Here is a 13,964-nt window from a genome sequence, read left to right as displayed (position 1 = left end):
GGTTTCCAGAGTGTTCTTCAAAGACTGATTTATGCATCATATTAATAGCAGTCTGGAAAATAATGAGGTAAATGTACTTACTTACACACCATGAGAAAGATTAGATTACACATTATGATTTACTAAAGGGAATGGGACAGTCACACATCAAAACTATAAAATGTTTAAACAAGTATTACAATGTACATAAAAGTGAGTTGGCGAAAACAACAGATGTTGTGATATATAACTGTAATAGACTGATAAAAGATGAAAATACAAATATTTGGAAATGTTGTTGTAATCTTAAACAGTCCTAAGCACACTGACAGTAATTTTGCATCTTTTGACAAGACTGTAATTCCACCCTCTGATCTTTGAAGCAGCAAATAGTCTTTAAAAGCACAAACATTGACCTCAATAGCCTTAATTTGTTTTCAGCTGCAATCTGATGCAAAATACAACATCACGTGTATGTAAATGTCTGGTAGATAAAATAATCAGACAGAAGAATTTATAAATCAAACCATAAAATATTAATGTGACAGGAAATGGATGAATAAATGCATTGTGGTTTTAAAAATCGACCAACATCATATAAAGCTATAAATATTAATTCAGTAATTGAAATGGATATGGCTTAAGGCTTTTATATTGACAGCCGACATTAATAAAGGTTTAAGAAAGCAAGAAAAACTGGTAGGCACAATACGCACTGCTGTCAATTCCATGTTTTGACACCTGATACTATCCAAATATCCCTGTAGATGGTTTATTATCTTTTTGATAATCAAGGTTAGGTTAGATATGCCTGAAACACACACATGCACTCATATGACCAGGAGATGTTCCATAAACTATCAACCAAAAAGCTCTCAACTTGTAAGTCCAAATTTTGGTATGATAAACATGCATGAAAAATAAGTTGAAAAGGCAACAATGTGATTTTTATTTTTTTTTTGTTCAAGGGCAGGAAATTATTTAAAATTAGAATATTATTATTAGATTCAAGTTAGAGTACAGTGTGGTCTCAGACTTCTGGATCCAGCTGCACATTATACTCACATGAGTGTTGTATAATGTCAGTCAGTTCATTTCTGCATGGATGCATCTGTTTGTATGTGTGCGTGTGTCTGCTTCATGTGGCTCTTAATTCAGTTCTTCATGAAGGACTGCATCATGTCAATGGGCAGAGGGAAAATGATGGTGGAGTTCTTCTCGGCTGCGATGGTGTTGAGGGTCTGAAGGTAGCGCAGCTGCAAAGCAGAGGGGGACTCTGCGATCACCAGAGATGCCTCCTTCAGTGCCCGTGATGCATTCATTTCTCCCTCTGCGGCTATCACCTACAGACAACAGTAAAAAAAAAAAGCATATGTGTCTCGATTTAGCAAACCTTGTATACCGCAAAAAAAATTCTACTCCTTAACCCAGTTTCAAATAGAACCCACTCTTTACCCTGAAGTCATACTGAGAGTTATCTCATCGTTCCTTCAAAGCAACAGTTCACCCAAACAAAACAAACAATTCTGAAAATGTACTCCTCCTCATGCCATCCAAGATGAGTTTGTTTCTCCATTGGAACAGATTTGGAGTAATTACATATTCCTTGCTCACCAGTGGATACACTGCAGTTAAGGCAGTTATTGCTAAGGCAATATTGACGCCATTGTTTACAATACACTAGAGGACGTGTAACTACGGTACCTGGAATGGTGAGGGGCGTGATCTGACCCAGTTAACCAATCTGAGCCCATTGTGTATTTCTGAAGGAGGTGTAAAATATGTGAAAATAATGCATTTAAAAAACAACAACAACAACAAAAAAATGAATCATGAACACGTTACACTGCACCCCATTCACACTATCAAGCCTTTGAAAAAAGTGGATCAACCCCCCCTTTAAAGTTAAAATGCCTTAATGATGGATTTGCTTCTTACTCACTGAAGCCATGTATATTACTTGTGGATTACTGCGATGTTTTTATCAGCTGTTTGGACTTAAAAAATTATTTAAAGACAAAATATTTACAATTATTCAAATTATTCACATTTTGAAAAGTTTCTAAACGTCTCTTGACGGTTTCACAAAACAAATAGTGGTTTGAAGAAACCACTTATTTGTTTTACTGCAAGTGAACCTGTGTTTGAAGGGATAGTTCACCCCAAAATTAAAATTCTGTCATTATTTACTCAACCTCAAGTTGTTCCAATTATTTTTGGCCATACTATGGAAGCTAATGGCTACCGTCAACAGTCTGGTTACCAAATTCGTCTAAATGTGCTCAACACAAGAAATAAACTCATACAGGTGTGAAATAATTTGAGGGTGAGTAAATGATGACAGAATTTTCATTTTTGGTTGAACTATCACTTTATTATAGTTTGGGTCAGGTTTCTTTTTGTCTAGCAAACCTCTGTATGTAAACTGTCAACTGAATGTGTCTTTGCTCAATAAAACTATACATTTATTTTAAAAATGAAATGGTAGTCTATACATAATATGCACACACAAACATTGTTTATATGTGAATTATATATTCATTTTTATTTGTTAATTAATAATAAAATATGTTATATTACTTTTGCAAAATGTGTAAATTCAACAAGTCTTTCTAAGATTACAAATATTGTTTTTAAAAACTATTTGGCAATTTAATCTACATACATAATGCAAGTTTTTGCATTAGATAATTCCAATTTTACCCTTTAAGTCAGATTATAATGTTAGGAAATGCATTTATACTGTCCTGTTTTGGTTTCATGTAATAATTTTTCATCCTCTTTCTGAACTAAATTAATCTGTTTACATTTAAATAAAAGATGTCTATTATGATTGTCTTACCACTTGTAAGTAAGAATAGCGTCACTTACTAAAAAAAAAAAAAAAAAAAAAATCAAAAGCATGTTACCTTAGCTCTGGCCTCTCTGGTTGCTTCAGCCTCAGCCGCCATGGCCCTCTGGAGCTGCAGGGGCAGTTTGACATCCTTAATCTCCACACGTTCCACTTTAATACCCCAGTCATCTGTGGCATCATCTAGTGTGGACTAAAGAAAAAACAGAGTCAAGTCTAAACACTTCTGCTCAGAGATTCCTTATGCATAGTGCTCCTCATGTTTGAAGCACTGTGTCAGTCAAGAAAAATGTTCCTCATAGTTTTTTAAAGGATGTCAGATGGAATCTCACAAAATTAATGAGAGAATAAGCTTTCACTTTTATTTTTGGGTGATCTATTTCTTTAAAAGTTTAACTCTAGTTTTGTAATGAATGTATGTATGTATTGTGTGTTACCTGCATACTGTGGGCGATTTCCTCCCGGTCAGACAGGATCTCTGCCAGGTTCTTTGTACCCAGCACGTTCCTCAGGGTGGTCTGTGCCAACAGACGAGTGGCTGCATCAGCATTGGTGATGTTGGCTACTGCCAGCGTTGCGTTTTGTACACGGTAGTAAACTACACCATCTACACTCACTGTCACAGAGTCCTTTGTCAGCACCTGTGAGGATGAATGCACACAGACTATTTTTTCAAAAACATCATCTGGGTGATATTCTGGAAAATCAAAACAGGGAAAAACAACCGCAAAACTATGCTACCGGGAAATCTGGTATAATTATGATTTATTAAATGTTTTTGAAAGACACTTCTCGTGCTCATAAAGCCTGCATTTATTTGAGCAGAACACATAATAAATTAATTAATTAAAACACCAACAATTTAAAACAACTGTTTTAATTTTAATTATTCCTGTGATTGTGAAACTGTATTTTAAGCAGCCATTACTCCAGTCTTTAGTGTCACATGACCCTTCAGAAATCATTCTAATATCCTGATTTGGTGCATATCAGTACTTATAATCAATGTTAAAAACAGTTGTACTGCTTAATATTTTTGTGGAAATAACTGTACACTATCATTAAAATGTTTGGGCTAAGCAATTTAAAAAAATGCATTAAAGGATGCATTAAGCTGATCACGAGTGACAGTTAAGTCATTTATAATGTTACAAAAGATTTCTATTTCAAATAAATGCTTTTCTTTTGAGCTTTCTATTCATCAAAGAATCCTGATGTTTCCACAAAAATATTAAGAAAATATTTTTACAAAATTGATAATAATAAGGAGCATTCTTAATAAGTGAGCACCAAAAATACTTGATAATAATTAAGCACCAATTCAGAATGATTGGCATAAATTATATTTTAAAATATCTTAAAATAGAAAACATTTATTTTAAATTAAAATAATATTTCACAATATTAGAGCTTTATGTTTGAACAAATAAAAGCAGCCAATGTGAGCTTCTCTCTCAAAAAAATAAAAATACAAATAAAAATCCAACCTTTTAAAGACGATAATCTTCTTCAGCAATAGTGGTACAAAATGGAACTGCAAACATAATTTCAAAACAAGCTCCCCAAAAACTCCAACCACAAGTTTGCAATTTTTAGGATGTCATCCTAAATGATTTGATATAGTCACTTTCCTTCAAACTGTGTGGTAAATGCATTAACACTGTAATGATGATATGCTTCACCTTTATACTGATGCTGTTCATGTGTTAAAACAGAGGCTGAAGTTGAGGAGTAGTGTTTGTTTGTGTGATCTCACCTCCTGAGGGGGGATATCAAAGGTGATGGTGCGCATATCCACATTGATAAAGCTGTCCGTGCATGGCAAGATGAAGAAAAGACCTTTGTGAGAACACACACACAACACAAGGTTTAGCAGCAGCAGACACTCAGAGCATCATAATCATTAACTCTCAGAAACAGGGCTGATCTTCAATGAGTGCACAACTGGCAATCTTCCATTATCACTGCCAACCTAAATTTATGACATATTATTAGAATTATATATATAGAAAAAATAATTAATAAAAGAAATAGACATAGAAAGTTCAATAGATTGTATTAATAAATACATTTATACATTTTTGTATCAAAGCCAAATATTGTATTGTTACTATTGATTAATTTAATGGATGAATAAAAGCATTCCTTTCTTAAAAACATATGCATGTATAAACTAACATACATATAGACATATGTTTGTTGATACATATAAACATATGCATGTTAAACAATTTTTTAAATAAAGAGTATTAAAAAATAGAACAGTTCAATATGTGACGAGGAACACAAGTAGGTCTGTATGTGTGTGCTTGAGCAGTTAATATGTTTAATTTGTCATCCCTGCAGTTTTCTCAAGTAGTCATCAGGTTTGTTAGTCTGTTCAAAGGTTTGTATACTCGACTGTGGAAAATTCTGCTCACATTCCACACTTAAATAAAGCCAGGGAGGAGGAGCCCACTGCAAATTGTTTACAGACCCCTGTAGCCTCAAAGAGGACCAAGGAATCAAGCTTTCTTTTCAGACCTATAGTACAAATGACATCAAGAACTAATTTTTGCCTCAAAAAGTACTACTGAAAAGAGTTTGATATAGCAAGCTCACAGTGAAAAGCCTCTGTTGACTTTCAGAATATAAAGTCGGTGGACTAATGCTAATAATAGACACTACCCTGAAGTTCATTGCTGGAGGGAAAGCCCTGCAGCTTCATATTCCCCAACACAGCACAGACCAATACAAAGCAGAGACACAAACACAAGCTCAACCACTGCGTAGTGTCATTAACCTTAACTTAACAATAACTGTGGCTATACAGATTTGTATCATTAGTTCTGAATATCAGTGTTCTCTAAAACACCAAAAGAATCGTTTTGTTTTAGGTAAGCTTAGGTTTTTTTCTTTTTGTTTTTGTTTTCTGTTGCATGCAAAGGATTCAACATTGTGCAACCTTTTCATTGAAAAACTGTCACAATTCAATAAGAAAAAAAATATATCTATGATATATCTTCACCTCAGTGGGAAGTCGTGGCCTAGTGGTTAGAGAGTTTGACTCCTAACCCTAGGGTTGTGGGTTCGAGTCTCGAGACAGCAATACCACGACTTATGTGCCCATGAGCAAGGCACCGAACCCCCAACTGCTCCCCGGGCGCCGCAGCATAAATGACTGAACACACCACTGCTCCAGGTGTGTGTAGTGTGTGTGTTCACTGCTGTGTGTGCGCACATTGGATGGGTTAAATGGGTCACCATACTTGGGTGCATGTCGTGTCACTTTCAAAGGCAGCGCATCTACAGGTGAAGTAACATTAGCAATTAGCAAAATTTCTGCGGTATTTCAAAAGCAAAAAATGTGAGGGGAAATTTTCGCCCTCAGAGGAAACTCCCGATCACGTTGAGAGTGAAATTATTAATTTAGCTCAAATGACCAAACACTGAGCTATATAACCCATCACCAAGATCAAATCACATAATCACCGTCAACCACAGCAATGCATGGAACCTGATCCAGAATCCTCAATAAAGCATGACATCATGGCCAAAAACAAAATGGATAGTTATTAGACATCTATTCAAATGACTTTTATGGCTTAGAAGGCTAGAGTACAGAACACGTTATGAGGTGTGTGACTAACCTGACATTACAATCTCAGACGTTAATACCTTTTTATATAGCTATTACAATCTAACTGTAAAGACTATGCAAGAACATTATGTGCCCTTGTAAAAAACGTTATGCTTTCCAGATAATATTTTTTTTTTTTACAATTAACCACACACACACACACACACACACACACACACAAAAAAGCCAGCACAAGTGTGATCGCAGATTACAGAGAGCAGGAGAATGATCATTATCACATGGAATGCTTCAACCACTAGCACTGATTAAATCAGACTGATCAAACGATATAGAATTTTTTCTTTTACCTGGTCCTTTGGCTCCTCCTCGTAAAATGCGTCCCAGACGAAAGATAATCGCCCTTTCATATTCCTTCACTATCTGTAGGTAAAAATGCAAAACAGCCCCTAATTATGTAATTTAGATGTTGCATGGCAACCTTTATCATGCGTTCATCATTATTCATATAACAATAAAGATGATGAAGATAAAGATTATAGGACTATGATTAACAGTCCTATCTGGTCTGAAAAATAGCGTGCCATGATTTGATACAGGGATAATCAACACAACTTAAATATACCCACACCTACTGACCAATGAATTGTCATTTTGATTTCCAAAAAAGGATTTTAAAATCATGTTATGACATCCAGTGAAAGAAAGACCACCACTAAATACCTTAATGCACATCCATATGGAGAGAGGCAGGGTCAGCAATGTGAGCAGGATGGAGAAAAGCACCAGGATCCAACCGCACAAGCCAATGTCACTGTCTGTATTCTCCAAGGCTGCAAGGCAAAGCAAATTTGCATACGCATAAACTTTCATTATATGCCTATACAACAACAACAACAAAAGATAATAACACACAAATGCACATTAAGCTAACACAGCTCATAAAAATGATTGGTTAAATGAGTTCAAAGATGCAAAAACATAACCTTTTAGCTTCAAGCTGAAGTGCATGCATTATAGCCATTCAACCGCATCGATAAGCCACACATAACAAATGAATGCTTCCCTAAAGTAAAAAAAAATGTAATAAAAAAAAAAAATTAACAAACAAAACGGCTAATGCTATGCTTTTAAACCTTACCTACCTTGAGTATCATCAACTGTGTGACTCCACCGATCTATAGAGAAATGTAACTGTAAGAGGCTACTGTATGTGTGGCCTAAAACCCTTAGTCTACAAGCCCATAAGCTCAAATAAGGGATAAGACATTTCCTTGAGCATTTCCATCCAGAGACAATTACATTAACTGCTGCGAAAGTCAGTGCAAAGATTGAATGCTGGATAAGATTATTGAGCAGGACATTGATCACAGTGATTGTAGAATGATTAAATCATCCCTGCTTTGCACTGACCTCGCAACCTTTTCATTAAGGCTAAGATCTTTGACCACCAGCCACATGATTTTAAAAACACCATGCAGTTACACAGGATTTAATATAGATCTATTTGAACATAATTTTTTCTTTAATAAAGTATAAATAAATGTATATTTTGATTCTTCCAGAATAAAGACCTAGTGTTTCCCAATACAAAGTTCAGTTTTGCATAAAGATGACATAAAGTAGCTCTAAATGTTGTCCAGTCATTTATATTCAACAAAGATGCATATTTTTACTACTTTTACTAAACCACACTATACTATGGGATACTATGATTACACACTATACCATACAGTTCTACACTATACTATATCACACCATCCAACGTCATTTTTTTATCATTATACCTTTATTATGTAATTATTATTATGCGAGATCAATGCAGACCCTTAATAAACAACAAAAATTAAATAAACAACAAAACTGCAGGTTATTGCTCTGACGAAGACAGAAAGTGCTTGGACTGTATAGTGCTGCAGGACTCATTTTAATGTTGGGGTATGAGCACCTGTTGTTGTCCAGTTTGGCACAGAGGGCATAAAGACACACCCATGCTGCACTATCAACAATAAGAACAGCCCCGAGGAAAAATGGACGTGGACGTACATTGACGTGCTTCCAATGTTTACATCATTTTAAAAAACATTTTTAATCTTATTAAAGGCAGGTTACAGAGGCATTTAAAATGGCTTAGCCAATTCGTTTTATTTCCACTGAATGCAGCGTATATCCAACGCACACACAACGGTGCAAACAATTGTTATTAAATGATAATCAGCCAACCTATTTGTCGATCCTTCCTTTTTTGCTCTCTCATCGCAGCTGTCTCCCTGCCATCTTCCATTGTAGGAGATATCTTTGAATTATTCAGGGCTGATATGGAGCGGAGCTTTTAAGCACTCCCAGCAGGAGATCGCTTCTCAGTAATGTCTTCCAGCTCGGGACAGTTACGTTTCTACGTGTGGTTCAACACCCCTCTCTCACAGTGAGGGGGTGGGCTGGAGAGGGTTGTGAGTGGGCGGGCATTACTCTTGTCCGTGGAAAAAAAAAGAAAAGAAAAGCGGAAGTGGGTAAGAAAAGGAAAGCGGAATTTTAATAATAACTTTTATATTAATCAGCATCTATCTATCTAATAAAAATAAATGGAGCTATAACTATAGGCTACAGAAGTAAGTTAGGCCTAATTAAATAGCACAACAGGCATCTCTCTTTTATACAAGCTTTTAAGAAGGGATGGATGTTTGTATCCAGTGATAGGACAGGCAAGGGAATTTATATCTTGCTGTATGTGTCGTTTTCTGACTAAAAGCAAAGCCATTTTAAAGTGGTTAAGCAAATATTAATAAAAACAATCTGCAGGGATGTCAGGTATTGGTAAGGGAGGGACTCAGGTGCAGACAGGGATTCTCAAACAAAGGGTTTATTACAAAAAGGGGAAAACAAAACCCACGAGGGGGAAAACACGGAGCAAGGTAAAGACTAAACTAAAACAGGACTGGACTAACAAGATAAACAAGGACTCTAAATACTAACTATAAACAAACACTCACGGTAATACAAACACTTCTTTAAGGAACAATCACAGAGTGGCACAATCACAATCACAGGTACAAATCTCAATGACAGTGAACCGACGCAAGACAGAGCACACTAGGAGATCTAAATAGGGGTACTAATCAAGACACGACAGGTGTTACAGATGGGACAATCAAGACACGACTAGGTTAACAAGGGGGGCGGGGCAAGGGAACGAGACAACACAAGCACATGGCCCAAAGACAAGGCCATGCGCTTGTACACAAAACATGGGTCTGTCATGATCCTGCCTCAAGACTAGGAAAAATCAAGGACACGAGGGCAGAATCATGACAGAACCCCTCCCTTAAGGAGCGGCTTCCAGACGCTCCTCAAGGGAACATCAAACACGGGACACGACTGACATGACAGACTGGGACACAGATACAAACCAACAGGACATGACAAATAACAACAAAGGCAAACATGAGTACACAACGGCAGGGTTGGGGTGACAAATCAAAAAAAACAAACAGGGAAGGGGAGGGGGCGGGACCACAAAGTTCATGGGGGACAGACCAGGGCGGGTGGGTGGGGTAGGAATCCTAGGAGGACAGGACGAAGGCTGACGGCGGGGGGTACGGGCAGGTCTGGGTGGTGAGGGGCGGGGAGGGGTCTCGGGACAACTGACAGGGGACATGACAGGACCAGACAAGGGACGCGGGACAACACTTACGGGACGCGGGGAGACGACATCTACTGGACACGGGGGGACGACATCTACTGGACACGGGGGGACCACAGGACACGGGGCCACATCAACAGGACATGGGGCCACATCAACAGGACACGGGGCCACATCAACAGGACACGGGGCCACAACGGCTGGACACTTGGGACTTCTGGGGACAGGGTCTGAGGACAAGACAGGACTGACGGGGACTTCTAGGATACGGACAAGACTAGACAAATAATCAGAAAAAGCTTTAGCAGCTAGGATAATAGGCAGCTCCTTATGGGATGAGACCGACTGTACAAGAGTCTTTGCTGCAGAGTCGGCCGCGGCTCTCTCCTCCGCTCTCACAACTGCAGCTCTCTTCTTTGCCGGCTCGGGCACGCTCACTGTTGCTGGCTCGGGCACGCTCACCGCTGCTGGCTCGGGCACGCCCACCGCTGCTGGCTCGGGCACGCCCACCGCTGCTGGCTCGGGCACGCCCACCGCTGCTGGCTCGGGCACGCCCACCGCTGCTGGCTCGGGCACGCCCACCGCTGCTGGCTCGGGCACGCCAGCCCTCTCCGCTGCTGGCACGGGCACGCCAGCGCTCACCGCTGCTGGCACGGGCACGCCAGCTCTCTCCGCTGCTGGCACGGGCACGCCAGCGCTCACCGCTGCTGGCACGGGCACGCCAGCTCTCTCCGCTGCTGGCACGGGCACGCCAGCGCTCACCGCTGCTGGCTCAGGCACGCTCACCGCTGCTGACTCGGGAGGAGACAGGGTCACAGGACCGGCAGGCCCCTTCTTCTTCCTCGTCCTCCTCGGGCGCGGTGCAGAGGCTACAGCTGGGTCAGAGGCGGGTTGGGGGAGTTTGGTCTCGGACAGGGCAGACTCGGACGCCGAAGACTCTGAAGCCGACTCCCATGAAAACCGTCTCCCTCGTTTCATGGGGAGACTGCTGGCTGAGGAGGGCACCTCAGGACTCTGGGAGGGGCTTGCCTGACCCCCCAGGGTTGCCACGGCCAGGACACGACCCTCCGGGATCGCCGGCAGCTGGGTAGGTGGGGACCTCTGGGGCTCCTCCTCTCGCCCGCTCACTCCGGAACGACCTCCCCTGGTCCCCCGGAACACCACAAGGCGAGAGCCCTCAAAACAATCTCGCTGGCTGGCTGATGCCATCCAGCATTGCCTCCTGTCTGCTGAGTTCCTTGGTGGTCGGTTCATTCTGTCAGGGTTAGGCAAGGAGGAACTCAGGTGCAGACAGGAAGTAACTCAACACAGGATTTATTATACAAAAAAGGGGAAAAACAAAAACCCACGAGGGGGAAAACACGGAGCAAGGTAAAGACTAAACTAAAACAGGACTGGACTAACAAGATAAACAAGGACTCTAAATACTAACTATAAACAAACACTCACGGTAATACAAACACTTCTTTAAGGAACAATCACAGAGTGGCACAATCACAATCACAGGTACAAATCTCAATGACAGTGAACCGACGCAAGACAGAGCACACTAGGAGATCTAAATAGGGGTACTAATCAAGACACGACAGGTGTTACAGATGGGACAATCAAGACACGACTAGGTTAACAAGGGGGGCGGGGCAAGGGAACGAGACAACACAAGCACATGGCCCAAAGACAAGGCCATGCGCTTGTACACAAAACATGGGTCTGTCATGATCCTGCCTCAAGACTAGGAAAAATCAAGGACACGAGGGCAGAATCATGACAAGGGATCCCCAGACCAATACAATTAGTGTGCCTTCTCTATTTTAAAACCCACGAGCCGCCAGTGGATATCATATGATTTAGCATAATTACATTAAATAATTTAAGTGATATACGTGCACACATACAAATTCTAAGTAAAACATTGCTAAGCTATATTTGGCTGAATTATAAGTCAGTTGTGGTACTTAATAAATAAAAGTTTGATAGCCGACAGAGCTAAGAGAAACGAAACAATCAATGAACAAATGTTTAGAACAGCGGTAATAAAATAATACCATTAGATCTGTTTTCAGTGACATTATCCAGGTGTAATTATTGTCCAGGTCGAGGCAGCGTTTGTTATTGCATATATGTTCAATATCATTTTATAAAGAGTGAAAAGTTGGATTTCCCCTTGAACAGTGTGTTCATGTTGGAAATGATTTGCTAAGCTTAATATATCGATTCATTCATGGACTGTGTAAAAACAGGCCTCATTGCGCCCCCTGGTGGAAGGTACCTTGTACATATTTTATCAGCAACAAATGCTTGTAAAACTGCCTCGAACTGAGACAATTATTGTCGTCATCTAGTGCAATGGAGTGGTGTTGCACGTTATCCTTATTACCTTTTCAGTCCCATTCATTCCCATTCATTCGTTTAGCAGACGTTTTATTCCAAACAACTCGATTCAGGAGACACTGGACACTGAGCTGAACAATTAAGTGCCAAATCTTAAAAAAAAAAAAAGAGGGAAAAAAAACAGGTGGATGTTATTATATAATGGCAGAAATAAGATTATTTTTCTGTTAGATATAGGGATATGAAAAGTGTGAAATAGTTTATTTGAAAATGCTGTCATTATTTACTTCCTTATTTTACTTCTCTTGTGGGTCATATTTAGAAAAACCTTATAATATCTATTAATATCTAATGATTAAAAGTATTTATGAAGAAAAGCAACTTGAAAGAGGTATGGGGGCTTATTTTTGCCATGACATAGAAAAATCATTAATTGATTTGGGAAATTTAAATTTAAAATTGAAATATATTAAACTAATTATTATTTATCAATTAAACAACAACATATGAAATAGACAAATTACTCCTGTGCAGTTAAAAATACTAATTTCATAAAAACAAACAATTTATTCTCTGTAAAAAAAATATTAGGGCAACAGATAATTCAAAAGGCAATAAAATTTTTTTTTTTATATATATATATATATTTTAGTATTATGCCCACCGAGGCTAAATTTATTTGACTAAAAACAAAGTAAAAACTAATATTTTGAAATATTAATGTGAAGCAATGCTGAATTTTCAGCAGCTATTAGTACTCCAGTCTTCATTTTAACATGATCCTTCAGAAATTATTATAATAGGCTGATTTGCTGCTCAAGAAACATTTCTAATTATTCTCAATGCTGCCCAGTATTCTTTTATTTTATTTTTGTGTGGAAACTGTGATGCATGTTTTTCAGGATTCTTTGAGAAAGTTCAAAAGAACTTCTTCTGATTTGTACTTACTATAATCCATTTCCCAATGTATCATATTAGACTAAGACACACATAGGGTCCCATACAAACAAAGTACATGTAATTTATCGTAAAGATTTCCTTATGATTTTTCTACATTTTAATATTTTGTAGTTCCACTCCATTGTGGAGAAACTTGAATTGTACTGTGAAAATATGACCAAAGCATAGGCATGAGCACATGGCATAATTTAATCTCAATTGTATTGGTGTACCCACTATTTTTTATTAAAAATCTTTAATTTGATTCTATTTTTATAATTAATTAATATAGCGTACCCTTTGTGTATAATGTAAATGCATGTACATGTTGCTATTTTCCAGATGAGCATTCCACAGATGTTGTTGTCTCTTTTTTGTTAGAAAAGCACCTCTATAAAACAAATTGGTGTTCATTTATTCTGAAGTACATTGTATGTTGTGACAAACAGTACAGTTTTTTTTTTTTAATTTTTTTTTTACTACACTCAACATGCATGCAAGCCAGGCCTTTGAGAAGATGTAGCAGTGTGTGGATGAGTTGTGCTCCTGTTCTCATGGTCAAAGTGACCGAAGCTTACAGTCATTCATCTCACGCCCTTCCTTTCCTGGGCGTCAATCCAGACAGCCCCTCTCACCATTCCTGTCGT

General features: G+C 38.7%; 1 protein-coding gene across 2 annotated transcripts; it reads right to left on the bottom strand.

Annotated features, from left to right (window-relative positions):
* Positions 1-11: 11 nt before the first annotated feature.
* LOC127941794 (stomatin-like) lies at positions 12-8,848 on the bottom strand. Of its 2 annotated transcripts, XM_052537211.1 has the most exons (8): positions 8,631-8,825; positions 7,553-7,585; positions 7,131-7,240; positions 6,758-6,830; positions 4,587-4,669; positions 3,268-3,471; positions 2,889-3,023; positions 12-1,322 (listed from the first exon to the last, which is right to left on the bottom strand). In XM_052537211.1, exons 1-8 carry the CDS (start codon positions 8,689-8,691, stop codon positions 1,134-1,136), a joined length of 888 nt encoding a protein of 295 aa, XP_052393171.1. In that variant the 5' UTR covers positions 8,692-8,825; the 3' UTR covers positions 12-1,133. The 2 variants fall into 2 exon arrangements, with proteins under 2 accessions (XP_052393171.1, XP_052393172.1); XM_052537212.1 differs by lacking the exon at positions 7,553-7,585 and having other exon boundaries at positions 8,631-8,848.
* Between the last annotated feature and the right edge of the window lie 5,116 nt (positions 8,849-13,964).

Source organism: Carassius gibelio, chromosome A21 (assembly GCF_023724105.1).
Source record: "Carassius gibelio isolate Cgi1373 ecotype wild population from Czech Republic chromosome A21, carGib1.2-hapl.c, whole genome shotgun sequence".
Classification (NCBI taxonomy): domain Eukaryota; kingdom Metazoa; phylum Chordata; class Actinopteri; order Cypriniformes; family Cyprinidae; genus Carassius; species Carassius gibelio.
This window is presented reverse-complemented; position numbering and strand designations above follow the sequence as displayed.

Excerpts from the sequence above, each read along its gene's own strand:
- LOC127941794 (XM_052537211.1), bottom strand. The coding sequence starts at position 8,691 with ATGGAAGATGGCAGGGAGACAGCTGCGATGAGAGAGCAAAAAAGGAAG. Across the intron at positions 7,586-8,630 it reads AAGGAAGGATCGACAAATAG|ATCGGTGGAGTCACACAGTT; the intron begins GTTGGCTGATTA and ends ATTTCTCTATAG. Across the intron at positions 3,024-3,267 it reads AAATCGCCCACAGTATGCAG|TCCACACTAGATGATGCCAC; the intron begins GTAACACACAAT and ends TTTTTTCTTTAG.